General features: G+C 50.1%; 7 protein-coding genes across 9 annotated transcripts; 3 read left to right on the forward strand and 4 right to left on the reverse strand.

Moving 5' to 3' along the window:
• Window positions 1–1,777: 1,777 nt before the first annotated feature.
• LOC9652112 (F-box protein At5g46170) lies at window positions 1,778–3,374 on the forward strand. The gene has a single exon (XM_024666693.1). It carries the CDS (start codon window positions 2,139–2,141, stop codon window positions 3,321–3,323), a length of 1,185 nt encoding a protein of 394 aa, XP_024522461.1. The 5' UTR covers window positions 1,778–2,138; the 3' UTR covers window positions 3,324–3,374.
• On the reverse strand, window positions 3,356–4,599 carry LOC9652087 (peroxidase 55). The gene is made up of 4 exons (XM_002992949.2): window positions 4,355–4,599; window positions 4,059–4,253; window positions 3,836–4,001; window positions 3,356–3,780 (listed from the first exon to the last, which is right to left on the reverse strand). Exons 1-4 carry the CDS (start codon window positions 4,574–4,576, stop codon window positions 3,356–3,358), a joined length of 1,008 nt encoding a protein of 335 aa, XP_002992995.1. The 5' UTR covers window positions 4,577–4,599.
• Window positions 4,600–4,874: 275 nt separating this feature from the next.
• On the forward strand, window positions 4,875–11,687 carry LOC112343364 (UDP-glucose:glycoprotein glucosyltransferase-like). 2 transcript variants are annotated; one of them, XM_024666683.1, is made up of 37 exons: window positions 4,875–5,067; window positions 5,124–5,501; window positions 5,560–5,713; window positions 5,761–5,932; window positions 5,989–6,065; window positions 6,118–6,214; window positions 6,267–6,379; window positions 6,448–6,563; window positions 6,622–6,679; window positions 6,729–6,884; window positions 6,954–7,052; window positions 7,105–7,239; window positions 7,293–7,361; window positions 7,412–7,494; window positions 7,556–7,718; window positions 7,775–7,915; window positions 7,964–8,066; window positions 8,117–8,211; window positions 8,267–8,391; window positions 8,448–8,625; window positions 8,671–8,739; window positions 8,789–8,931; window positions 8,983–9,084; window positions 9,138–9,285; window positions 9,335–9,391; window positions 9,444–9,565; window positions 9,617–9,705; window positions 9,760–10,106; window positions 10,160–10,240; window positions 10,293–10,348; window positions 10,399–10,501; window positions 10,548–10,706; window positions 10,753–10,893; window positions 10,944–10,987; window positions 11,043–11,157; window positions 11,211–11,363; window positions 11,421–11,687. In XM_024666683.1, exons 1-37 carry the CDS (start codon window positions 4,928–4,930, stop codon window positions 11,577–11,579), a joined length of 4,740 nt encoding a protein of 1,579 aa, XP_024522451.1. In that variant the 5' UTR covers window positions 4,875–4,927; the 3' UTR covers window positions 11,580–11,687. The 2 variants fall into 2 exon arrangements, with proteins under 2 accessions (XP_024522451.1, XP_024522450.1); XM_024666682.1 differs by having other exon boundaries at window positions 8,789–9,084.
• LOC9652113 (plant UBX domain-containing protein 2) lies at window positions 11,608–13,175 on the reverse strand. The gene is made up of 3 exons (XM_002992950.2): window positions 12,284–13,175; window positions 11,958–12,236; window positions 11,608–11,905 (listed from the first exon to the last, which is right to left on the reverse strand). The coding sequence occupies exons 1-3, from the start codon at window positions 13,070–13,072 to the stop codon at window positions 11,690–11,692; spliced, it is 1,284 nt and encodes a 427-aa protein (XP_002992996.2). The 5' UTR covers window positions 13,073–13,175; the 3' UTR covers window positions 11,608–11,689.
• LOC9652114 (mitotic checkpoint serine/threonine-protein kinase BUB1) lies at window positions 13,079–15,998 on the reverse strand. Its single transcript, XM_024666687.1, has 14 exons — window positions 15,789–15,998; window positions 15,670–15,729; window positions 15,453–15,606; window positions 15,232–15,389; window positions 14,583–15,174; window positions 14,443–14,530; window positions 14,287–14,390; window positions 14,163–14,234; window positions 14,019–14,108; window positions 13,806–13,963; window positions 13,702–13,753; window positions 13,516–13,650; window positions 13,346–13,467; window positions 13,079–13,282 (listed from the first exon to the last, which is right to left on the reverse strand). The coding sequence occupies exons 1-14, from the start codon at window positions 15,974–15,976 to the stop codon at window positions 13,102–13,104; spliced, it is 2,154 nt and encodes a 717-aa protein (XP_024522455.1). The 5' UTR covers window positions 15,977–15,998; the 3' UTR covers window positions 13,079–13,101.
• Window positions 15,920–18,201, forward strand: LOC9652115 (DNA-directed RNA polymerase III subunit rpc3). The gene is made up of 13 exons (XM_024666690.1): window positions 15,920–16,004; window positions 16,074–16,239; window positions 16,296–16,505; window positions 16,559–16,683; window positions 16,745–16,894; window positions 16,952–17,041; window positions 17,096–17,207; window positions 17,257–17,412; window positions 17,472–17,509; window positions 17,567–17,656; window positions 17,710–17,793; window positions 17,851–17,994; window positions 18,056–18,201. Exons 1-13 carry the CDS (start codon window positions 15,945–15,947, stop codon window positions 18,170–18,172), a joined length of 1,542 nt encoding a protein of 513 aa, XP_024522458.1. The 5' UTR covers window positions 15,920–15,944; the 3' UTR covers window positions 18,173–18,201.
• On the reverse strand, window positions 18,153–23,479 carry LOC9652088 (probable manganese-transporting ATPase PDR2). 2 transcript variants are annotated; one of them, XM_024666685.1, is made up of 24 exons: window positions 23,319–23,479; window positions 23,174–23,257; window positions 22,619–23,120; window positions 22,451–22,543; window positions 22,189–22,388; window positions 22,050–22,122; window positions 21,826–21,998; window positions 21,601–21,772; window positions 21,447–21,551; window positions 21,280–21,390; window positions 21,145–21,231; window positions 20,905–21,087; window positions 20,805–20,855; window positions 20,627–20,755; window positions 20,499–20,578; window positions 20,337–20,445; window positions 20,161–20,289; window positions 20,035–20,100; window positions 19,915–19,986; window positions 19,702–19,856; window positions 19,537–19,648; window positions 19,370–19,486; window positions 19,242–19,314; window positions 18,153–19,189 (listed from the first exon to the last, which is right to left on the reverse strand). In XM_024666685.1, exons 3-24 carry the CDS (start codon window positions 22,862–22,864, stop codon window positions 18,258–18,260), a joined length of 3,468 nt encoding a protein of 1,155 aa, XP_024522453.1. In that variant the 5' UTR covers window positions 22,865–23,120; window positions 23,174–23,257; window positions 23,319–23,479; the 3' UTR covers window positions 18,153–18,257. The 2 variants fall into 2 exon arrangements, with proteins under 2 accessions (XP_024522453.1, XP_024522452.1); XM_024666684.1 differs by having other exon boundaries at window positions 18,153–19,195; window positions 23,319–23,474.
• Between the last annotated feature and the right edge of the window lie 87 nt (window positions 23,480–23,566).

Consider the following 23,566-nt stretch of genomic DNA (forward strand, 5'->3'; position numbering starts at 1 on the left):
TCATTCTCTGCTAAGCCTACCTAAATTTGGGCTAAGCCCACCTTTGGAAAATCCAGGTTCAGCATACCACATCACTTTTTTGTTGCCATATTTTTTAGTATAAAAATTACTTCAAACTCCCTAATTATATTTATTTTTTACCAAATCTAATAAGAAGGATATCTTTTCAAGGGAAGCTGGATTCTCTACTAGTAATATATTCTTTATACAAAATGAAATATTCATTAAAAATAATTACAGTAGAATTAAGAATATCATGTCAAGCTGGAAATCTTCCTTTGTACTGTACCTCCCCACTCCCCAATGTCCCTGTACTGAAGAAAATTGTGCCCTTTTGAGAGCTTGCTCCGATACTCCCTTTTCAAAGACCTCCCTGCAGTGATCATTTCCAGGAGTTGAAGGCACTCTTTCCTTCGTCCACAAGGGCTTGATCTCAGCCAGAGCACATCAGTAGGACCCCCTAAAGCAGGCCTTTTCCCTAGAGTGTGGGCGGCCATCTCGTTGTAGAGCGCGCTGCTGAGGGACACCGTGAAGGGGTTCCACATCTGCTTCATCTCTGCCTCGACTTCCCTGCTCCTCTCCTTCATATCTGCACCGTTAACCATGAGACAAGCCGTGGAGAAAGCTTGGCGGCTACCCTGTCCAGCAGTAGCATCCTCCTGCCAACGTAGCTGTGTGTCTCTTATGTAATCCTTGATGCCAGGACAGTAATACTCCCATGGCGGTGTCAACCCTTTCATGAAAAACTCAAACGGTTCTTCGTCTCCGAGATCGCCAACCACAGCTACACTCGCTCTACCCTGTATCCCATCCATATCTGGAAAGAATCCTTAGAGCTGGCTAACACCACAACTTTTTCTGCTTCGTGATCACACCAACCACTCTTGAAGTGTCGCCAGATTTTCTTGCTCTTCATGACTAACGCTCCACTTGTGAAGCTTGTTCGCCTCATCACTGCATAAACCCAGTGACATACGCTTTGACCGTCCTGAACAAGGCTTCCAGTCGCTCAAGTAGTCTTGTCATATCGTCCGGACTAGCAGACTTGACAGCCTCTTTCAAAGCTTGTCCAGTATCAGGAATCTCAACACCCTCACTGATGTAATGCACGGCCGATTTGGCCTTGAGCTCCTTGCTGAAGCTAGCTGCAGTGTAACTTTCCCCCCTGCATATTGATGAGGATCGGAAATCACTTGCATCGTTTCCTTAAACTCGGACAGCAAGGCCGACTTGCCAGAGTTCAGAGGTCCCGTAAGCACTAGCAACTCACCGATTCTTATTGTTGCACTTGTCTCAAGACGAAGAAGAATGGGTGCCTCCCACAACGGTTTAAACCTTAAAAGTAAAACCTTTAAACCATACTGGTTTGCCCGGCCCAGCAAGCCAGTGCCACCATACCTAGCTCCTAGCTCAATCCCTCGCTTCCCCTGGATCCTGTTGCGAATCCCACCCTGCCACTCTGCATCCTCCCGACGTGCATCAATCTAATTCAAGCATCATTTAGAGCAGAAATATTTAGTGTGTAGCCCACTGGTGCGAGAAGGAACAAGCCCAGACTTCCAACAACAACAGATTTACGGCCTTTCCTCTGCCATGTTTCTGACAGCCATCTCAAACCGAACAAGATCGTCCATTTGCGTTATCAGCTTGTGCACGAAAATCTTCTTGATAGCCCCGGGTGTAAAGGGGCCGGAATATGCTCATTTCCAAGAGACTCAATCTGGTATACTACTTTGATTTGCCGGGTTAGTGAACCGTACATTCTTTTTGTTTTTGTGCCATGTGGCTCAGTGCGCAGACGCGTACGGCGATGGCGTGATGGACCGAGTTTTTTGTGCTTGTTCCGCGGTGTCGGTCGGTGCTTCTTGAAGGTTTGATCTTCCTTGTTGGTGGCTGGCGGGGAAGGGGGAGGGTCAAGGCGGCGGCAGCAGCAGCGGCAGCGACGGCTGATGCTCGAGGGGGGCTGGGCCCCTTTTCACGCGTAAGTCACCAGATCTATCCGTTTTCGTGAGTGCCGCACACGCAACTCAAGCAAGAACAAGTGATCCGGGGTTCCAAGCCTCTGAGTGAGTGAGTGACAGAAGGAGAGATCCCGGAAGCAAGAAGCGATCACAGGGTTTGTAGGGTGTATTCCTAGAATGTATCTCGAGGAGGGCTTGATCCATCCCGAGCAATGCCTGGATGAGCAACGGCGGCAGCAGGAGGGGCAGGAGGAGGAGGAGGAGGAGTTTGATCACTTTGAGCGGCTGCCCGACTCGTTGCTGCTCACCATCTTCAACAAGATAGCCGAGATCAAGGCGCTGGGCAAGTGCTGCGCCGTGTCCAAGCGCTTCAACAGCGTGGCGTCTCAGGTGGACAATGTGGTGGTGCGAGTCGACTGCGTGCTATCGGGCGAGGACACGAACTGCAGCAGCAAGGCCAGCAAGGGGCTTGTGTCCAGCCTCGTCAAGCTCGTCTATGGCAGCCTCCTCAGGCCCTTCCAGGTACTGCAACAGATGCTCTCCTTCAGCGCTGGCGGGAAGAAGAGCTCAGGCTCCCGGCCGGTCTCCGCCACGGAGGTGTCTCACCACTCTCCGGGCGAGGTGCTGCGCAACTTCAAGGAGATCCAGACGCTACGGATTGAGCTCCCGGGTGGGGAGCTGGGGCTGGAGGAGGACATTGTGTTGAAGTGGAAGGCGGAGTTTGGGAGCACGGTGCAGAGCTGCGTCATGCTGGGTGCTTACAGGGAGAAGGTGGCGGACGTGAAACCGCTTGAAAGCAAGGAGGCGGCCGAGGAAGTCAAAGTTGGCGATTGCGATCAACACGAGGGGGAGCGGGAGCAGCAGCAGCAGCAGCAGCAGGACGACAATGGGAGCATTCCGGAGACGTTCTACACGGATGGAAGCCTAAAGTCGAGAGTGGTGTGGACAATCAGCTCGCTCATCGCGGCGTCGGCCCGGCATTTCTTGCTGCAGCAGATCATAGCGGAGCACCCGACGCTGGAGAGGCTGCTGCTGACGGACGCAGATGGGCAGGGAACGCTGTGCATGAGCAAGGAGCAGCTGTGCGAGTTTCGCGACAGTCCGATCGCCGCCGCCTCCGTCTCTTCCAACCGGACTCAGGTCCCCGCCCTCAACATGAAGCTGTGGTATGCTCCCCTGCTGCCGCTGCCCGACGGCACCTTGCTCCGCGGCGCCACCCTCGTCGCCATCCGGCCCAGCGACACGCCGGCGCCCAAGGACCTCCAAAGCCTCGTCGCCGGCGCGTTCCAGGAGCCGTATGCCAGTGCCGCCAGCCTGCTGGTCAAGCGCCGGACTTATCTCCTGGAGATGAACGCGTTCTAGCGCTTTTTCTAGAAAGCAGGGAATGCCATTGGCTAGGTGTTTGATCGAGCATTGAAAGCTCTACAGTCTCTGCGGACCTCGCCCTGGCTGCCGGTCTTGATGCCGGTGTAGCCCAGCTTCACCATGGCTTGCATGAAGGCGAAGAAGAAGTCTTCCTGGCTGGCGGCCAAGCTGGCCACCACGGGCGACGTCCGCTTGTCCAGGGCCAGCGCCTGATCCGACACGAGCAGGCCCCTGTTGTTTTGCAGGTTGCGGTAGTAGGAGTTGTCAAAGGCGAAGGGCGTGGTGGCGTCGAATCCCCGCACCGTGTTGGGGCTCCCGCCAACTTGCGGGCACGAAGCCTTGAGCGACGCAGCTAGCGTCGGATCCAGCGACGGGTCCGTCTTTGCGGCGCTGCTGAAGTTGTAGAGCCTCTTGGAGAACTGGTTGCAATGGGAGAATCCAATTGTGTGTGCTCCTGCGAGGAACTATATCACTATCTAGTGTCGCTACTTGTGTAATACTATGCACACCTGACAGTACAACCAGATCTTCGATGCTCAAGTTGACAGTGGACAGCAGGGTGACAAGTTGCGACACATTGAAACTGGAGGCCGGGAGGCGGCCCTCGACGCGGGCAGCGCGAGAGATGAGGCCGTCCCGCCGACCTTTGGGGACCGCCCACCTGGGGCCGCCACTCTGTCGTATGAAGCGCAAATATTTGGATCGTGAGAGAGAGCATCAATCGTCACTTACAAACACAACCACGTCCCTGGCGGCCATTGCGAGGATGTCGGCGCACGAGACAACCGCGGGGCATGCAGCCTCCACTGCCTTCTTGGCCTCCACAATTGCGTCGAATCCATTCTGCGGGAAGCTCAAATTGTCGGGCGCGTCTCGCTCCGCGACGTTGGTGGGCGTGGAGGAGATGAGAATGGATGCATCACAGCCCTGCCAGTGCCAACCAAGATCATACAATGTCAAGCTAAGCTACACTGCCAGTGGATGGATCGAATTCATCCATAATGCGCAAGACGGCCTCACGTACTCACCTCCACCAGGCAATCGTGGAAGTAGAGGCGCAACACCGCGGGTGCAACCACATTGTCCCTTTTGGAGAGGGCGAGAGTGACGTTAGCGACGATGGCATCCACATTCGGACAAGAGGTCTTGTAGAAGTCGAAGGTAAGCTGGCCAGTTGCTCCATGTAGTAGACAAGACAATGAGACAATGACGATCCAAGAGACAACGTTAGCATGGATGGGATGAACCATCGCTCGATCGTAAACCGTAGAATCACAATGCAACGCGGGGAAATCGTCGTCTCGTTGTCGCCAGTCGTCGTCGTCGTCGTCGTCGTCGTCCTCGATGGGTGATAGATGAGAGTGGCCGATTCGTGATCGATATCAACCAATCTTCTCCGGCTCTTGGACAACAATCATTCCTGGCGACAAGGTTGTAAAATTCATGGAGGCTTCGTTCGTTCGTAAGACTCATCTCTTTTGAGCCAGCCACTGTCCCGTCTCGTGACTGTACAAGACCACATGTGACTTCGCTGACATCGTAGGGCAACCAGGCGTTCGATTCCAGCGAGGGGCTGCAACAAGGTTTAGGGTTTATAGGCCATGTCGAAGGCGCTGCTGCCGCTGCTGGCATGGGTCGCGATCCTGGTGCTGGCTGCAGCAGCGGCGCATCGACTCCAGAAGAATGTGATCGTGGAGCTCCACGCCAAATGGAGTGGGACGTCGCTGCTCTTGGAAATGGGGTAAGTTGCCTGAGCGCCATACGCTAGAAATTCCACTCTCCCGTGTGTGCTTGCAGTGAGCTTGTGGCCAAGGAGAGGGATGACAATTTCTGGAAATTCATTGACTCGTGGATCGAGCGGGAGGAGAAGGAGAGCCAGTCCTCCTCCAACAGCACCAGCAATTGCCTAGAGCAGATATTATCGCAAGGCTCCGCTTTGTTGGACGGTCACCTCGCGTCCCTCTTAGATTTGTCCCTCTCGCTGCGCAGCGCGTCACCAAAGCTTGTTGTCTACGCACAGCTCGCGCTGGAATCACTGTCAGCCTTCAACCTTCATTCCGAAGGCAGTGATCGGCCACGACCTCCACGGCAAAAGTGCTGCTGGGTGGACGTGGGATCCAGTCTTCTGCTAGAAGAGTCCGAGCTCCTCCACTGGCTGAAATCCTTGTCGGGCGAGTGAGTTACCGTCTCGTTTTTTTTTTTTCTCCTCGCTTCTCACAATGTTTTGAAACAGGCCTTTGCTGGATAAAACTTTGGACTTGTTTGAGTTTGATCACGTCTATCCACAATCCGCATCTTTTGCCTACACTGCCATCCTATACGGCGCACTTGGTACGCCCTGCTTCAAAAGGTTCCACTCAATCCTCAGCGACTCCTCAAAAACTCAGGTACGCGAGGCATACTGCGGAGTGCTTTTAACTGCTGTTTCTTTCAGGACCTTGTGCGGTATGTGGCACGGCCATTCCTTCCAGATGGTTGCGAAGAGTCGTGCTCAGCTTGTAGTAAAGCAGGGGTCGGCGAGCCACTCAACCTTGCGGGCTACGGTGTTGAGCTTGCGCTGAAAAACATGGAGTACAAAGCTATTGACGACAGCGAAGTCAAAGCTGGTACCATGTGTCCGTGTTGTCTTCCCTTACCAAGTTTCCTTTATATGCCTCACCAGGTGGATCATCTGAAGATACCTCTACTGAGGATCCCCTGGCTCAAGAAGTCAGAGGGTTTATCTTCTCGAGGCTTCTTGTACGGACATTGCATTTTCCTTTGTTGTCCTGTTCTTATTGCATGCTCTCAGGAACGTAAGCCTCATCTTGAAGGGGAGCTCATGACGTTCAGAGACCAGTTACTGTCGTCCGAGATATCGGACAGCATGAATGTCTGGGAAGTAAAAGGTAAAGGGGAAAATCATTTACTCTTCTAGGTACTTACTCACGTTTCTAATAGATCTTGGATACCAAGCAGCTCAGAGAATCGTAGGAGCATCTGAACCATTACGGCTGATGCAGGAGTTGAACCAAAACTTTCCAAATCTCGTGTCGTCATTGTCTCGCATGAAGGTAACTATCTTCGTACATTCCTCGTCAGACTGGGCTTGATACACCTTTCTTTTCATTTATTTACCTAGATCAATGAGACCATCAAGCAGGAAATAGTTTCCAATCAGCAAATGATTTCACCAGGAAGAAATCTTCTTGCTATCAATGGGGCTTTAGTCAATCCTGAGAGCCTTGATCTTTTCACGTTAGCCTACTACTCTATGTAGATAACGGTCTGCTACACTGACCTTCTGTTTTTGCAGGTTGATTCATATGGTGCATCAAGAGCTGTCCTTTGCTGATAAGATACTGAAAATGAAGGTCAGTATGACGCTCTGGAGGATAAAAACGTAACTATTTATCTCTACAGGTTCCCTCTAGTTCTGTGTCGAAGCTTTTGAGGCTACCTGAGCCGGTTGAATCAGTTGCAGTGAGAGTGGATTTTCGCTCCAAGGATTTTGTGCACTATCTGAATGATCTTGAAGAAGATAATAAATACAAAAGGTGGAGGACAAATCTGAACGAGGTGCTATCGGGTTCTTCTTTTTCTTTTCCATTGATATCTTGCCTAAATTCTCTGTATACTTTGATGCAGCTATTAATGCCAGCTTTCCCAGGACAGCTTCGCTACATCCGAAAGAACTTATACCATGCAGTCTACGTACTAGACCCGGTTTCCGTGAGAGGACTCAGAGTAAGCCGCTTGTGAGACTCTGAACCTTGCCCACCAATATTGATGTTCGCAGACGGTGGAGATGATTCTGCACTATTATCATAACAACTTGCCAATGCGTTTTGGTCTCATCCTGCTCTCGCCGGCGGATTTGCATTCATTAGACGAAGAAAATGGAGCTGGTGAGAAGGACGATTTATCCAGCTTGGTGAGCCGTTTTATTTTTCTTTCGGTTTCACCTGTTTCAATTTGAAATTCCAGATGATACGTCTTTTTCTTTACGTTAAGAATACGGGAGGAGTTTATAACGCTTTTGAGTTTCTAAAAAACGTGAGAGTTTCGTGGAATTTCCAGTATGATGAGATTTCTTTGCGTTGTAGGTTTTGGACTCTTATTCCGAAGATTCTGAAGAAAACTATACCGAGGCTAGTCATATTGAGGAAGGATTTGTTAAATCACTCGGGTAAGCTTTTCTTTGTTGCTGTCAATTTGAACTTTGATGCTAATGCTTGCAAAATTCATAGGACTATGACGAAAACCAGTGCTATGGAGGTCTTTTCCAAATTGAAGAATGGTGAAGATTATAGAAAGGAAGCATTTGAAAGCAGCCAGTTTGTATACAGGCTTGGTTTATCCGAAGTATATCCATGCCTCCTCATGAACGGTCTCGTTTATGGAGAAAGTCAGGTATACTGTCATTTATCAAATCTTAGGGACATTCCTAACGTGTCACTTGAACTTAGCCACAATTTTCAGTGATGGCGGCCATGAATGAAGAACTCCCTAAAATACAAGAAATGGTCTACTTCGGTCAAATACATTCACGGACAGATGTTTTAGACAAGTTTTTAGCAGAGGAAGGCCTTAAAAGATATAACCCAAAGGTACTAAGTGTGCTCTTGAGCTTTACAATTAACTTGTGCTGCATGCAGATAGCTGGCACTGGGAAAGATTCGAAGTATGTGTCAGTTGCACCGGTGGTTTCTGAGAGCCATCCAGTTGTATGTAGTCTCCAGTATCTGCACACACCTGGAAGTACGTATCCACTATTCACGTGATGTGCTGAAGCGATTGCATGCTTGCAGCCGAAGATGACGTAAAACCTGTAACTCACTGGCTAGTTGTTGACTTGACGAAGGAATCCGGTATACGTCTGTTGACGCAAGGTGTCCGCTACATTGTAAGTTGTACTTGATGAAGCGAAGAGTGTATTATTACCTTTTCTTCAATTTCAGATGGAAGGTACAGACAGAGGGCGTCTTGCTATTCTACATAACATGAAGGATGCGGACAATACTCCAGAATCATCAAAAGAGTTACTGCTTCCCCGACTTGTTAGTCACGTTATGCAGGCATCAAGGTACTAAACACTAAGGTTTTGTTATCACTTTTCTCTTACGGTTTTCTTTTCTTCAGTCGCCGAGCAAAATACCTGCGGTTGTTACATTCTTTTTTAACGCATTACAAGTCAGGCACTTTTGAGGAGGTTCTGCATTTGTATTTGAGTACTGCTAAAGAGATGGGTCTGGACATTGCGAAGGAGGCAATCTTGGAGTCCTCTACATTATCTACTCAGCTTTTACAGTTCCATAAAGTAATGGATTTTGTTTCTATATCGATGCTGACCAATAGTCTACAGGAAAAGAAGTTTGTAGCGGAATTGTTTGGCATCAGGCCAGGTATTAACGCCGTAGCTACAAATGGGAGGGTAAGTTTTTATTTTTCTCGAAACTCATGAGTTACCACCGTCTGTTTAGATTTCTAGTCAAGACTCAAAACCTTTTATTGCGGAAGACCTCATGCTTTTAGAATCACTAATGTATCGGCGAAGGATAAAGGACGTACAGGAAATTATTGAAGATGTGAAGTGGGAAGGTTTAGAACCTGATGACATTACAAGGTATGTCGACCTAATTAATGTGGCTTTCCTCTCTTACTTTGTTGTGCTTAGTGCGTACCTAAGCACCGTCATCATGGCAGTCTCATCCACAATGGCGTCGCGCACTCGGAGCTCCGAGACGGCACAGTTTGAGCTCCTCAAGGCTGATCACAGGTATGTACTTATTTCACCTGCGTTTTCTATTCACGTGTTCTTTCGGTGGAAAGTGCTATTGTCCGGCATGTCGATGGCTCGCCGATTCAAATCGATGCGGTCATCAACCCGCTGAGTGCTCTTGCTCAAAGACTGACTCCTCTTCTGCTGATGCTTGAAGAATGGCTCCATCCAAGTATACGTATAGTCTTGAATCCGATGGTACGCTCGCCTGTGTCAGTTTTTCTTGCTTTTGACGTAAATTTTACAGAGCTCACTTGGGGACGTTCCCCTAAAGAATTTCTACAGATACGTTCTACCGTCAAAAGTAAAACATCTGATTGTGTTGCAGCTGATGCCTGAGAGTTACATGTTGCCAGGAAGAGTTTTTATCAGGTGGTATTGGGCCGCATGCGAGGTTCTCCAACATGCCCCCATCGAAGACGCTAACGCTTAATCTAGATGTACCCGAGCCATGGCTTGTAGAGCCTGTCGTGGCTATGTAAGTTGACGTTTATTCTACTATCCTGTACTGACGTGTATTGACTTGCAGTCATGACCTGGATAATATTGTTTTGGAAAAGCTCGACGATGAAAGAACTTTGCATGCCGTTTTTGAGCTTGAAGCTCTTATGATAACAGGTATTCACAGTTCTATATCGCTCTATCGCATTTCTTGATTCTTTTATTTGCAAGGACACTGTTATGAGCACAATGAGCCGCCTCGTGGACTTCAACTTATCTTAGGAACTAAGCAGCACGCTCATGTGGTCGACACCATTGTCATGGCCAATCTTGGCTATTTTCAACTCAAGGCTGCTCCCGGGGTATGGACTCTTGGTCTAGCCAGAGGCAGATCGAGCGAGCTATACACTTTACAAGGACATAAACAAGGAACGGATGAGGGTCCGATTAGCAAGCAAATCTTAGTTGCTGACATGAGAGGAGAACTAGTACATCTTGAGGTGGTAAAACGAAGAGGGATGGAAGATGAGAAGCTGTTGGTAGTGGATGACGACAACGGGAAGAAAACATCTCTAAGCGTATGTTCCCCATCTTATCACATTGTCACGTTGGCCTTATGCTATATATGCAGGACAAGACGAAAGGTTTCTTTGAATGGGCTGCGAATATTATGGGCACAGGAGAAAAGAAAACTTCAAAACAGAATACCTCGGTGAGGTTCTACTTTACAAGTTTTAGACTCACAGTGAACAGTTTCATTACAGGCTTCAGCGAGGCATGGTGAAACCATCAACATTTTCTCGGTTGCGTCGGGGCATCTGTAAGTCTTAGATGTTTGAATGATCCGACTTTCTCACAGAAGGTTTGCAGATACGAGCGTTTTCTAAAGATTATGATGCTCAGCGTTTTGAAGAATACTAGACGGCCAGTGAAATTTTGGTTTATCAAGAATTATCTTTCTCCACAATTTAAGGTTGGCGGACTTGTAAATCGCGTCTGGCTGACAGGATTTCGTGCAGAATTTGATACCTCATGTGGCTGTCGAGTATGGCTTCGAATACGAGCTTGTAACGTACAAGTGGCCTACCTGGCTTCATAAGCAGACTGAAAAGCAACGAATCATATGGGCCTATAAGATTTTGTTCCTTGACGTGATTTTCCCTCTCTCTCTCAAAAAGGTATGTGCTTAATTGCCTTAATGGCAATCCTCACTCCTTGAAGCAGGTTATCTTCGTGGACGCTGATCAAATAGTGCGTGCTGACATGGGGGAACTATATGACATGGATATAAAGGGCAGACCCCTCGCTTACACGCCTTTCTGCGATAACAACAAAGATATGGATGGTTATCGCTTTTGGAGTCAGGTATTCCTTTTTACTGCCATTGCTTGTTTTGTGTAACTATTATATGTCAGGGATTCTGGAAGGAACATCTGCAAGGAAAGCCTTATCACATCAGGTAAAAATCTTTGGATCAGCTGTTCTTTTTGTTTACTTGCACTGTTGAGTTGCAGTGCGCTCTACGTTGTGGATCTTGATAAATTCCGCCAAACAGCAGCCGGTGACAACCTGCGTGTATTTTATGAAAATCTAAGCAAAGATCCAAACAGCCTTTCCAATCTCGACCAGGTGAGGTTTGAAGTTGAGTTGTTTTTAATTTTTTTTCTCACAATTTGAAGCAGGATCTTCCAAATTATGCTCAACATACGGTACCGATATATTCCCTCCCTCAAGAATGGCTGTGGTGTGAGTCTTGGTGTGGAAATGCCACCAAGGGCCGAGCAAAGACAATCGATTTGTGTAACAATCCCATGACCAAGGAGCCCAAACTACAGGTAAAACCGCAAACTTTCTTGTGTTCTCTGGTAAATTCTCATTGTTCTCCACCGCAGGGCGCCAGAAGAATTGTCCAAGAATGGCCGGCCCTTGACGAAGAAGCGCAACTTTTTACCAAAAGGATCCTCGGCAAAGGCAGGGACGAGGAGAACACAATGCAAGTGCCTAAGGAACCTTCTTCCACAAACGATGCTGACGTGAAAGACGAGTTGTGAGCTCTCAGCAGCATACGAACGAACGGTAAACGAGTCAGAGTTTGATTTATTTTATTGTATTCAAAACGCGTCTGGGACGTGGTTCCATGAATGATTGGTTTAAGCGCTTCTCAGAACGGTGTTGGCGTCAATGGCTCCATTCTCGCGAGATAGTCGGACCGAAGCCCAGAGAAATCTGCCGCATCAGTTTGGAATCTCAACATGGCTGTCGGTACCAGATCCGCTTGGTCTAGACTGAAGTCAGAATCGAAGGCAATCGGCTTTGCCACAGCAACTGGATCCACAAGCTTGAACTCAACTTGGTTCTTGAGGGAGGCCTTGACGAACTGCACACGACAAATCTATAAGCCAAAGCGGAGATGCAAGAGTAGAGACAACCTCGTGGATTGCGGACGTTGGCTCCTTGGGAAGAAACAGGCCCTGCAGCACCACATTGTCGGGGAAGAGTATGCGAATCACCGACACCTTGTACTTCTGACGTGCTGCAAGTACTTGCTTCTCCCTCAGAGACTTTGGAATGAGCAGCTGAGAGTCTTCCAGTTTCTTTCGTTTGATCGCCGCTTGCTTCTTCACCTCGTCCAGCGACAGCTCGTAGAAGTCGGCCGAAAGCTCTGCACGCGACGCAGTACCTTCTGCCGAAACATAAAACACTCGCACCTGCCAACACAGACGTCAGGACAAAATCCAGAGCCTGGACCAAATACCTGTCTGTCAAACGAACTCGCCTCCTCGGTTGTCCTCGCCGCAAGCTGTGGCTGTGAAGGCTGTGCAAGCTGTGCCTCGAGCGCCGCTACAACTTCCTTGATCACTCGCAAGCGCTCAGCTGACGGCTCTTCCATTACGCTCCACAGCTCACCTTGTTCCATGACGGCCTCGAAGCCCAGAAACTCGAGAAACTCGGCACCACCAACGGCCGAGCCAATACTCTCCTGGATCTTGGGATTTCCCATGCGAACCTTCCTGAACTTGTCCGACGCCGGATCTCTAATGATGTTTGTGAGAAGCCGGACGACAACTTGGACAGCTCCGTTGGAGGCGCCGCCAGAGAGAAATGTCGCCACGGCTACCTCCATCTTCTCTGTGTCGTCGGGGGTCATTTCCTGAGAGACATTCGGACTGTTGCTGCTTTTACTGAAGAGACCACCACCACCATCGTTTACGCTTGGATCGGGGAGTAGACGGGACCGTTGGGGCTCTACGCTCACCTCCGCCGATGCCGATTGCCTTGGAGTCAATGACGGCGTCGTCGGCTTGGCGCTTCTCGACTTGGATTTGTCGGCCTTGAGCTGCTCCGCTTCCCACCTTTGCTGCTGATTTCTCCTCCATTCGTCCTGCTGCTGCCGCTGATCGCTACTCTTGGCTGCTATGCGGGGCGACGGCTCTGGCTGCGGCTCGCCCAACCTGTGTCCCTCTCCCTTAAATCTGCTAGAGGAGCTGAAAGGATTCTTGAGCTTCTTCATCAGCCCCTTGGCCTTGTCCTTGACGTCGTCCATATTCGCGCATCAACCCTAGATGGACTGCTCTACCGCCGGGGGTACATCATGACCGTCTGCTTTATAAGGAGCTCCTTTAGCCGCCTTGGGTGTGCCGCATTGGAGACGATGGTTTGTTCCAGCATTTCCCGCAGCGAGGATAGCGGCAGTGGCGGCGAGGCATTCAAGAGCGTCTTGAAAAACTTGTCCCACACATTCGTGTTCCAGTACCTGAGAAAACGAGGGGAAAACGAGGGGAAAACGAGCTTTAGCTACCGTGGGAAGTTGAAGTACCGTTTAAGCGATGCTTTGGGCTTATGGACGCGACCACCGTCCGGGCTTCTCTCCTCTTCGAGCTCCATGTAGCTTCCATGGAGCATACAGTGCACTATACAGCATAAACCGTAGCCGTCAACCTGCAAAAGCACTTTATGAGCATCGAGTAAGAAAGCATTGTCACTCACCTGATAAGTCCATGGCCTTTCTTCCATCATCTCAATGCATCTAAAGGCCGATGTTTTGCTGTCTGCAAGAAACTCGGTCCCTTCTGGAAAGAGTCTCATATCTATGCTTCTTCCCCAGTCGATTAAACATAGTCCCTGCAACGCGAGACATAAGCCTCGAGACAGAAACTAAGAGATATCTTTTACCTGACCCTTCCAACAACCGGGCCTGTTCGGCGCCCAGTTTTCCCAGTTGTCACTGAAACATAATATGCAAGGGCGTAACAAGGCAGAAAAACTTCCAGAACTACCTTTCGTTTCGAATAAGTAGATTGTCGGGCTTAAAATCAGCGTGAATGATGCCAACTCCGTGCAACACCTCAAGCATGCGCAGCATCTCGATCGTGTAATACATGCAGAGGAGCTCGTCCATTTTCAGCGAATGCGCTAGATACGCGTTCACAACGTCCTGGATGCAGTAAGTCATGAGATACTAACAATCAAGTGAAGAAACCCCACATCACCTGTAAGGTTCCATGCTGGCCATAGCCAGCAACCAAGATGCTGCAATCGGAAAATACATACATTTTCCGGGCACTGCCAAAGCTGTCTCTCTGCAAGAATGTACATCATATTAGTTACACAAAAGCTCGGCCAATCTACGTAACCTCTTCAACTGGGATCCTCTTGTCCAGCTGATAATATATGTAGAACTCCCACGGACACGGCGGCTTTTGGATCTACATATCATGTTTGAGACTCAACTGAAAAACTCCAAGGGGCGCTTCTCACCTTCAGTACAACTGGTGATTCATTGTTGCTGTTTTCGTGGGCCTGGTAAACTTGAGCAAAAGCACCTTGTCCTGTACATCCTTTTAGGAAATAAGTCGAGTTTCCTGTCACATAGAAGGAAAATCTTGGTAACCAGCGCAACAAACAGAACCGTACCTAGTTCGACAGTCTTATTGCGTGCGTTCGCTTTGAGAGATGACAATGAGACGCCTCCGCTATATTTTTTGCTGCTGCAATGGAATCCCTACAGGCAGGCAACACTAAGTTCATATAGAGATTATCACCAAAGACCATACCTTGCAAGTTTGCAAGGGTGGCGCCAGTTTCTTCAGCAAGTCCGCAACCAGGGTCTCGTCCCAAGGATCTACGAATTCGATCTTGCGGTCTCGCCGGTCGTCGCAGAAAGCATCGTCAACGAATATATTGAAGTCCATCTTTCCGGCTCCCAGGCTTGGTTTGTCCTGTCCCTGTGGCTTCTTTGCCTGTTCCAAAGGAGCTTCATCTACAAAGACATTTAGCTCCATTGCTCCTGGTAGCTCACGTCGTTGACATGAAGGTGCTTTAGGCTGCTTCACTTGATCCAATGGCAAGGGCTGGTTGAACAAGGAAAGAACGTTGACAAGAGCTTCTCTGGTGTTGATTGTCGGCTCAACCAGACCAATGTGAGTCTCCGCGTTTGCTGCCTCTGGATCAACTCCCAGAACGATAGCCTCCTCCGCGTACTTTTTGATAGCGATTGTCTCATCTCCATGAGGCCGTGCAATATTGGACATGGGATTAACAGCGGCTACAAAGCTTCCTTTCACTTCGGAAGGCCTGCTCGTCTTGAACTTGCGCTTCAAAAAGCTCGCGTGCATTTTCTCCAGTTGCTCCACCGGTTGAGCGTGTCTGGGAGGATGGAGATAAGTACAAAGAGAAAACAGCCAGTGAAAATGGCAGACATACCTCGAGATACCGAGCTCATAAATCTGGTTTGCCTTGGTTATGTCTCCTCGTAGCTCGAGGATCATCGCGTAAGCTTCGTAAAAGAGAGAATGAGTCTGGCCAATACGCTTCGCCTCTAAGAGCTCAAAGATGTGAAGTGGATCCGCGCAGCAGTCTGCCTGAAGCGGTTGCAAAGAAGGAAAGTAAGAATACAGAAGCACCAAGCAGAGGAGGAGACTTACGTAGCGCAACCAGATGCGCAGGTACCTCAGGTCCTCCCGGTATCGGGGATCGTCCAGAAAAGCTTTGGTGCAAAACTCGAGCAATGGACAGAGTTCTGCCCGGACTCCCGGGGCGGAGGAGGAGGTGATGATGCCTTTGGCCCACTTGACACATCTGGGAGGGAAAATCTCGAGTGAGTGAGAGCGAGCGAGGGAAATGCAGGACGAGCACACTTACGCAACCCATGGCTTGAGCGGATCGCTGCCGGCGTAGCTCTGAATGGCGTCAAGAAAGTACCTGGACAAGCAAAGAGAGCACAGATCTGGATGGATGAACGTCTGCTGGAGCTCGATTACCTGCGCTGGGACTGGATGGCATCGCTGGATCCGTTGCTCTTGAGCAAGTCCTGGAGATTGGGCGGGAGATTCTCCTTACCCTTGTGCTGCGCCAATGCCATGGGCGGGAGCACAAGAACCCTAGCGAGAATTTGAAAGCTAGGGTTCTTGAGTGTGATGGCTGCTCGCAACCTGGCGTGTGACCTCATCAACGACCAATTCGGGGAGCTTGTCCAGGTAACGCCATCGCCATCGCCATCGCTCGCAGCGTAGCTCACCATTGCTTCTCTGGGTGGATGATGCTAGAAAGTATGCGACTGCCTTGTGCAGCGTGGAAGCCTGTTGCTGTCCGAGATTGCGCGCTTCACTGGCATCGACGTCGCGCCGCTGGGCGACTGCCTGAAGCAGCTCATCCAGCACAACTGCGTACAAGCTTTTAGAGCTTCGGTGGAGCAAGAACACGATGGCCTGGGTGAGTGCGTGACTTCTTCTTCGAGTTCGCTTAGTTGTTTTCCTTTGCTTGTCTAGGCGCTGGAGGGAGGCCAGCACCAAAGCCCAACACCTTCTACATGCTCATACTGGACAACGTCCTCCACCGGATGCGCTTCCCAAAGTTTATGACGCTCGTCCGCGACGACATTGGCAGCGAGGCGCAAGGCTTGCTCGGCGCCTTACTGCAGCACGGCCGACTGACGCTCGACCAGCTGCTCAAACGCGCAGCGGAATGCGCTCAACCAGGTAGAACTCTCTCGCGCTCTTCCTTCATGGTATTCTCACGCCTCCATTGCCAGGTGACGTTGAGGTCGAAATGAGCGTGAAGAAAGCATTCGTGGAGCTTGTCGAGGCGCATTTCATTGAGCGCTGCCCGTTGCCAGAGCCAACGTTGCCTCTGGCGGAGGAAGAACAGCCCAACAAGGTACCTGTGCTTGTTTGCCTACAACTACAAACAAAAGCTTTTCATTCCTTGCCAAACGAAGCGAGCCAGGATGACGGCTCAGACGCGGGAGCGGCGTGTACTCGATGCGGCAGCACAGTCGGACGCCCTCAGGTTTCGGTTGCCAGCATCGTTGCAACTACAATCCGAGGACTTGGTCACGCTAGATGATTCTCTTATCACGGGTCACAAGGTATCGCTCCTTCACTTTTGTTATACTGAACCTTGACTAAGGATCACTTGGAACCAGCGCAAGGAAATGGATACGACCCTCCTTGACGACAAAGATGTTATTTGGCGAGTCAACTACGAGGAGTTCATACGTCGCCTACGGCATCAGGTAAGTAGGAGTAGTGCTCCCAGCTACCATCGTACGTAATCGTTTTATTTCCAGGCCTGCGTGAGGCTGGTGAGCTCCAAGTGTGACCTTGGGTGTGGAACTGTTTTGGCGTGCATTCTCGACAGAAGCCGCAAGGCAGAGCGGAGCGTCAGACAAAGGCTGTCCAGTAAGCTTTTAGCTCGATGCTTCGCAACTAGCTTACGTTTCGCTGTCAGGCCCTCTTGAAATGGAAGCGATTGTCGAGGCCGTGAGAAAGACAGAGGAGGGACGATGCATGCCCTTGGAAAGGATACGCTGCGCTCTTTTGCAGATGACGGCTGATGGTTTTGTCGTTGATCGAGCTGGTGAAGCGAGTGAACAGTATGCTATCAGTTCGTATTTCCGCCATTTTATTCTAGTCGTGCTCTTATGCCGCTCGGCATGTTTCCAGATATGCGAAAAATCTTAGATGTTGCGAGGCAGGCTGAAGTAAGTGAAGGAGATATCGTTATTCTCATATCTCATCTGCTCTGGCTACTTTGACAGATGGAAGGCATTGTGCTACAAAGATTTGGACGGAAGTGCTGCAGAATCTTTCGGCTCCTGTCAACAAAAGGCCGCCTGGATCACAAGCAGGTGTGCAAGTTTGAACGCTCGACTGTTTTAACGGATTTGTTGTGCATGTAAAGATCTCCGACAAGTCGCTCGTACCTTCAAAGGAGGCATGGGAACTGCTGTCGAAACTTGTCAAGGAGCACTTCATCGAGCTAGAGGCATGGCACTCTTGATTTTGTAACTCAATGCTAGCGTTTGCCCTCGTTTCCTAACAGGAGGATGATCCAAAGCCTATCTCGTGGCGCGTCAATCTCGAAATAGTGGCATGGAACGTGCTCAACCAAATGCATAATGCAGCATGGAGTCTGGGCCGTCGCCTCTCCCAGGAGCTTGAACAGCAGGAGCAGGAGCAAGATCAAGTAAGTAGTATGGTTGCTTGCTCGTGAGACTTATGGATTGGATGTGTGTGATCCACCACAGGCTGGCGCAAGTGTTCCTCTTGACGAGGCGAGCAGCAGACGAAGAAACATCGCCAAGGTGCTCGAGGCATCTGCGACAAGGCTAGACGACGCAATCATGCTGTTCCACGACTTTTAAAGGCTTCAAAAAATTTCGTCTGCCAAGAACTCGTCGTGCAAGCTCTCCGTCAAAAGGATTGCCCCTCCAGTAGAGAGCCAATCTACTACTGCACCTTCTTATCGACGTTACTGCTCGCCTTGCTCCGTGTAAGTGGTCGCCTTCCGGGGAAGAGAGCCCGTAGAAGCCTCTCCCAAACAAAGCAGCCAAGCGACATCATCCCCGCCCACAGCAGCAGCTTCCACCCAAGCGGCTTTGGCAGTGGAACCAGCCTGAGCCAGTCATTCAGGTCTCTCAGCAGGTCGGAGCTGATGGTTGTGAAGAACAGAGCTGCGGCTGTTAAGGCGTAGAAGAACGGCTTGTTCTCTCGGATGCTCTGGTTGAACGGGTGGCCGATGTAGTTCACCGCAAACGTAGCCACCTGTATCATCATGTTGGCCATGTACGAGACCGTGTTCACCAGGTTGGGGGTGAAGTCCGAGTCCGGCTCCACGCACTCCTCGGGCATATACGACTCGGCAGCCCGGACGACGGAAACCAGGAAGCAGAGGTGCATCGCAAACTGTCCTAGCATGGATATGATCACGTAGGCCGAGAAGATGTTGGGGTGCGGCCTCTGAGCGGACAGTGTGCTTAAAGGTCGTGCGTTCGAGATGAAAAGGAAAAATGCCGCCGTGAAGAGACCACTGATTGTTGCCTGCACGTCGCCAAGCTTCACGCCATCCAGGTACATGACACTGAGCACATAGGCCGTTGAGAGGCAATTCAGGCCCAGGATCTTGAACATCTGCAACGTCGTCACCAGAGTGCTCCTGCCTTGACGTATGATATCGGCCGTTGGCTGCACCGATGCGTGCTTGGCAGTAAACGCGGACGCCATGGACGCATCACCAAGTCGCACCACGGGAGCGCTTCTACCGTCGTCCGAATTCATCTCGTCCATCATCTGCTTCAGTTTCTGCTTTTGCTGCTCGGCGCGACTGGCAGCACTGTTCGGACGACTTGTCTGCGAGGATGTCGGAGCCCTTTGTCTCTTCACTGTCACTATAGAGGCTGTTGGACAACGAAGAATATAAAGTGCAATGCCTACCGGTAGAGCTGGAGGCTGATGGCGATTTTCCAGGCACTTCTACAGCATTAAGTAGTGCGACCCCTACGTGCGCCTTTGAAAAACCCAATCAACGGTAGGAAAGACAGTTTATAAAAGAGATTACAGACCTGTTTCAGAGCACCGACGTCGTTTGTACCATCGCCGCACATAAGGGTCGTTCTACCCACATCCTTCAAGGTGATGAGAATGAGCTCCTTGTGATCCGGGGCAACTCTTGCATACACCTGTACTGAAGTAACCTCAGGACCGCACAAGAACATGTTTCGACCCTTACCTTTACGAAAGGTAACACTGGTTCTAGTGCACCTGTACGCTGGAGCATAGCAAGTCCGTCACCAGAAACGCACAGGTCATAGTTGTCCGCCAATATCTGGATCTTCTCTACCCTGGAAACAGCTCCCATGTTCGAAAATATAAGAGAAAAGACACAGAATCTTACTCGTAAGCTATCTTCGTTTCCTCGTCAGGCGAAAGCCAATTAAAACCATCCTGCCCGTTTGATGGAGGAGTCAAGATTAAAACTGGCTGAGAGACAATGTGAACTTGACCAGCAACATGACAAGCCGTAAGAGCTTGATCCCCTGTTATCATCACCTAAGAAACATAAAAAAACAGCGTCAGCGTTACAGCACGAAAATCCAACGTTATGTACCAGATCATGAGACGAATCTTTGAGGTCTTTCAGAACGGAGGCCGAATCCTTCCTGAGAGGACAAGCAAAAACCTACGACCGACGTTAATTCAAGAGAAAAATTTAAAAACTGCATCATACCGCAAAACCACAAAAAACTAAATCGCTTTCAACGCTCTGCCTTTCTAACGATCGAGCCTCGCCCACCTTGTATACAGCACCCGTTAATAGCAACACAAAACTGCAATTATGTCCATAATCACTTACCGGAATGTCTGGAAGGACTTTGTAAGCTAAAGCTAAAACTCGAGCTCCCTGCCGTGTATACGTCTTATATGTGTGGACGTAAGACTCAGGAACGTGAACCAGTCTTTCTTGAATTGTTTCAGGTGCACCCTGGAAGGGCGAGTCGCCAGATACTTAAAGTGAAAACTAAACACTACCTTTGTAAAGGCCAGAAAGTTCTCATCTATACGCACAACGGTGGACATTCGTTTCAAAGAAGAAGAAAAGTGATGCCTCTGTATGATTTGAACGGCTGGCACGCTTCCCCTGTCACAAAGGGCATTAAGTACACGTCTTTACAAGCACGAGCTTCCACAGACCTGCGGGCAACAGCCTTCTCATCGGCTGTGTAAGACCAATCCACACCTTTCAGAGCAGCCTTCTCAAGAGGATCTCCCACCTGGAAGACACTTTCCACGTTAAGCACAGTCAACAAGCAAGGTATTACCAGTTTGTTATCCACGAAAACAAGGGCGTGGCAGGCGGCCAAAATCTGCAGAGTACGATCAAGGAGTTTCGTAGGATCGCTCTCGAGATGAGAGCCTTTCCCCTCCACGTTGCAAACCCCAAGAAATTCCTGTACATCAAACAGTGAGAACTTTCATTTAAACAATATGTGTGAATACCATATCATCGCTCGTGAGAGTCCCAGTTTTATCAAAACAACAAGTATCAACCTGGATGCCACGCCCCGTCAAAGAAATCAACAAAAGACTACAAGCCTACCTTCCCGGCGAAAGGTATTCTAAAAGGTTCAGTGCAATAGATTCCACGTCGTACAAGAGCTATGAGAGAGGTATTCACTGCAATCGAGAGTTCCATCGGCAACTCCGGCGGTATGACAGAAGTTATTATCATAGAGCAATTCAGGAACAGCTTGAATTTGCTGCGCGTTGGGTGCTCTAGCCCCTGAAAGTCGCTATGAATAAATAAGAAACTCCAAGCTTGCACAAAGAGAAACTTTACCTGCTTGAGGACATACCCGGCCGCAACCAGAGCAAAGAAGACAAGGAACAGAATGAAAAGACCACTCTCCCAATTGTTTGCAGTAACCTGCAGAGCATAGTAGTCACAATGGATCGCAATAAATCACGTGCTCACCCTCTCGGTAGAGAAAAGTATAGTCCGCATTAGCTTCCCTTGGCTCGTTTCGAAGCCCGTGCGTAGTACGACAGCCAAACAACCACCGTCCGGAGTTTTCAAGTGACTAGCCTGCAATTTCAAAAGAAGGCGATCCTCAACTCAAGTCGCACACAACTTTGCCTTGCCTTGTCTGGAGTATGCTGAAGTATTTTAGTTCCCCCAAAAAGTACGTGAGCTTTATCCTTTCGGATTGACAGCTTCTCCTCCATATCGCGGCCTACAATGGAAACCTGTCGATACACTAGTAAACGTGCGAGCAGATGAGAATCCGTATGATACCTTCCACTGTGGTGTCGATTCACCCGTCAGAAGAGCTTCATTGGCGATAGCCGTCCCGGCAAGAAGTAGCATATCAGCTGGTACCGTGCGTTCTTCGCTTGTTTGCCCTGTGGCTCGACCGATTGATACAAGATCTCCCGGTAAAAGATCTACTCCTGAGAGTTTTAACCATCTGCAGGAAAGGCAGTCAATGACACAACAGCGGACTTTGAAGTATCAACTTACTTCCCAGTGCGATACACATGAATTGTCTGACTATCCACTCGCACGCGACGCAATTCCGCGAGCGTTTTCAGGCGGGATTTGACGACAGTGGACTCGAAAAGGATCAACATGAAGAGAGTAAATATGCTGTAGTACCAGTACTCGTCAAGGCACCATAGGCCTACACAAAACACCTGGGGAAAGAACATATAAGCCAGGGAACTTTTCGAACGATCAACAAGTACCTGGAAAACGAAGAACGGTTCCATGCAGTGCTCCTTCATTAGCTTCTGAAACGTAGGTTGAGGGAACTCAAAGCTGCATAAAACGAGGTCAGTGGGGAAATCAATGCCAAGGGCAGGGCGGGGCGCGAGATCTTCCTACACGTTCCGGCCCCATTTGCCCAAAGCGGCCTTCTCTTTCGCATCCGTTCCATAGCCGCTACTTCTGCTGTACACGCCAAACGTCTCTTTGGACGGATAGAGAAGCTTGCGAAACGTATCGTCTGAAAAGATAAACTTTTGCTTGCGAAACTCGAAGCTATGCTCTGGCTGAGACGATATCGAATTCTTGGATCCGACTTCCTGATTGACAATGAAGCAATGGTCAGTCCCATGAAATGGATAGAGCGAGCGCATTTCCATACCAGGGTTGTATGCACCAAGGGAACAACTTCTTTGGAGCCAGAGAACTTGGCAGGAACAACTTTGACGACGTCGGCCTCGCGCACACGATTCACCTGCAAAGAAAGCCACGGGCACGATTCAGCGAGAGGGGAGAGAGAGAGAGAGAGAGAAGCGCGTGGAAGGCAAACCTTAGAAGCGTGCATGAAGCAGCGAAAATCCACCGACCAGGCAGTGAAGAGCACGACGAGAATGTGGAGCAAAGCCAGGCCGAGCAAGACGATCACGGCATCCATAAAATCGAGCTGGGGAAGCAGCAGCAATGCCCAGGCAACATAGAGCAGCACAAACGGCCACACATCCAGCTGCCAGGCGACGCCGCGCCATCTGTAGAGCTCCACGCGCTTGATAGTCTTGGCGTCCACATCCAGCTCCATAGCGCTGCTGCTCACGATAAACCCTAACCCTAATCCTCTCTAGGAGAGGGGCGGACGGACTAGCCTATAAGCCGGCCTCGCTCGAATGCGGCGGTGCCCCTCGTTGCACAGCCTGGACGAGGTATGGCGCCGCGCTCATTCCCAGGCTGGATGGCTGCGCAGCGCTCACCAGCGATGGCGGCCCTGCGACCTTGGCTACCTTGTGCGCCATTTGAGCAGGATTGGCACCCTCGAGAGTGTCCACGACCTCGCAGTTCTGTGGAAGCAGCAGTGGGGACTCTGAGAGAGAGAGAGAGAGTGGTTTGATACCTGGATGAAGACGAAGAAGGGCGCCGCAGCATCCACTGGTACTCCAAACTTGTGTGCTATCTCCGCCTGCTCGTCAGCGTTGATCTACAAAGGAGGAAGGGATGATCACATTCGTTCGGGGCATCAAATCGATCACGCAACTCACCCGGAGGAATGTTGCCTGTGGGGTGTCGGCGGAGAGGCGCTTCAGGAGCTCCTCCGCCTCCTCCACGCCCTTGGCTTGGCGCGGAGAGAAATGCAGCACCACCGCTGAGCCCCGCGCCACGATCGCCTCCAGCTCGCGCAGAGATGTCACGCTGCCCAAGCCCATCTCTTCTCTCTTCAGCCCTAGGTAGCGCAACGTGGCAAACAAAGGGGATGGATGGGTATTTTATTTCTCACAGGGCCGAGAGC

Source organism: Selaginella moellendorffii, unplaced genomic scaffold (assembly GCF_000143415.4).
Source record: "Selaginella moellendorffii unplaced genomic scaffold, v1.0 SELMOscaffold_146, whole genome shotgun sequence".
NCBI lineage: Eukaryota > Viridiplantae > Streptophyta > Lycopodiopsida > Selaginellales > Selaginellaceae > Selaginella > Selaginella moellendorffii.

Excerpts from the sequence above, each read along its gene's own strand:
- LOC9652088 (XM_024666684.1), bottom strand. The coding sequence starts at position 22,864 with ATGGAGCTGGATGTGGACGCCAAGACTATCAAGCGCGTGGAGCTCTAC. Across the intron at positions 22,389-22,450 it reads CCTTGGTGCATACAACCCTG|GAAGTCGGATCCAAGAATTC; the intron begins GTATGGAAATGC and ends ATTGTCAATCAG. Across the intron at positions 20,856-20,904 it reads GAATACCTTTCGCCGGGAAG|GTTGATACTTGTTGTTTTGA; the intron begins GTAGGCTTGTAG and ends CGTGGCATCCAG.
- LOC112343364 (XM_024666682.1), top strand. The coding sequence starts at position 4,928 with ATGTCGAAGGCGCTGCTGCCGCTGCTGGCATGGGTCGCGATCCTGGTG. Across the intron at positions 5,714-5,760 it reads GCGACTCCTCAAAAACTCAG|GACCTTGTGCGGTATGTGGC; the intron begins GTACGCGAGGCA and ends TGTTTCTTTCAG. Across the intron at positions 9,706-9,759 it reads TGAAGCTCTTATGATAACAG|GACACTGTTATGAGCACAAT; the intron begins GTATTCACAGTT and ends TTTATTTGCAAG.
- LOC9652087 (XM_002992949.2), bottom strand. The coding sequence starts at position 4,576 with ATGGTTCATCCCATCCATGCTAACGTTGTCTCTTGGATCGTCATTGTC. Across the intron at positions 4,254-4,354 it reads TCCACGATTGCCTGGTGGAG|GGCTGTGATGCATCCATTCT; the intron begins GTGAGTACGTGA and ends TGGCACTGGCAG. Across the intron at positions 4,002-4,058 it reads CCAGGGACGTGGTTGTGTTT|AGTGGCGGCCCCAGGTGGGC; the intron begins GTAAGTGACGAT and ends TTCATACGACAG.
- LOC9652115 (XM_024666690.1), top strand. The coding sequence starts at position 15,945 with ATGGCTGCTCGCAACCTGGCGTGTGACCTCATCAACGACCAATTCGGG. Across the intron at positions 16,240-16,295 it reads GCAAGAACACGATGGCCTGG|GCGCTGGAGGGAGGCCAGCA; the intron begins GTGAGTGCGTGA and ends TTGCTTGTCTAG. Across the intron at positions 17,657-17,709 it reads GCCGCCTGGATCACAAGCAG|ATCTCCGACAAGTCGCTCGT; the intron begins GTGTGCAAGTTT and ends GTGCATGTAAAG.
- LOC9652112 (XM_024666693.1), top strand. The coding sequence starts at position 2,139 with ATGTATCTCGAGGAGGGCTTGATCCATCCCGAGCAATGCCTGGATGAG.
- LOC9652114 (XM_024666687.1), bottom strand. The coding sequence starts at position 15,976 with ATGAGGTCACACGCCAGGTTGCGAGCAGCCATCACACTCAAGAACCCT. Across the intron at positions 14,109-14,162 it reads AGAGGATCCCAGTTGAAGAG|AGAGACAGCTTTGGCAGTGC; the intron begins GTTACGTAGATT and ends ACATTCTTGCAG. Across the intron at positions 13,468-13,515 it reads AAAGGCCATGGACTTATCAG|GTTGACGGCTACGGTTTATG; the intron begins GTGAGTGACAAT and ends GTGCTTTTGCAG.
- LOC9652113 (XM_002992950.2), bottom strand. The coding sequence starts at position 13,072 with ATGGACGACGTCAAGGACAAGGCCAAGGGGCTGATGAAGAAGCTCAAG. Across the intron at positions 12,237-12,283 it reads CGAGTTCGTTTGACAGACAG|GTGCGAGTGTTTTATGTTTC; the intron begins GTATTTGGTCCA and ends CTGTGTTGGCAG. Across the intron at positions 11,906-11,957 it reads CAACGTCCGCAATCCACGAG|TTCGTCAAGGCCTCCCTCAA; the intron begins GTTGTCTCTACT and ends TGTCGTGTGCAG.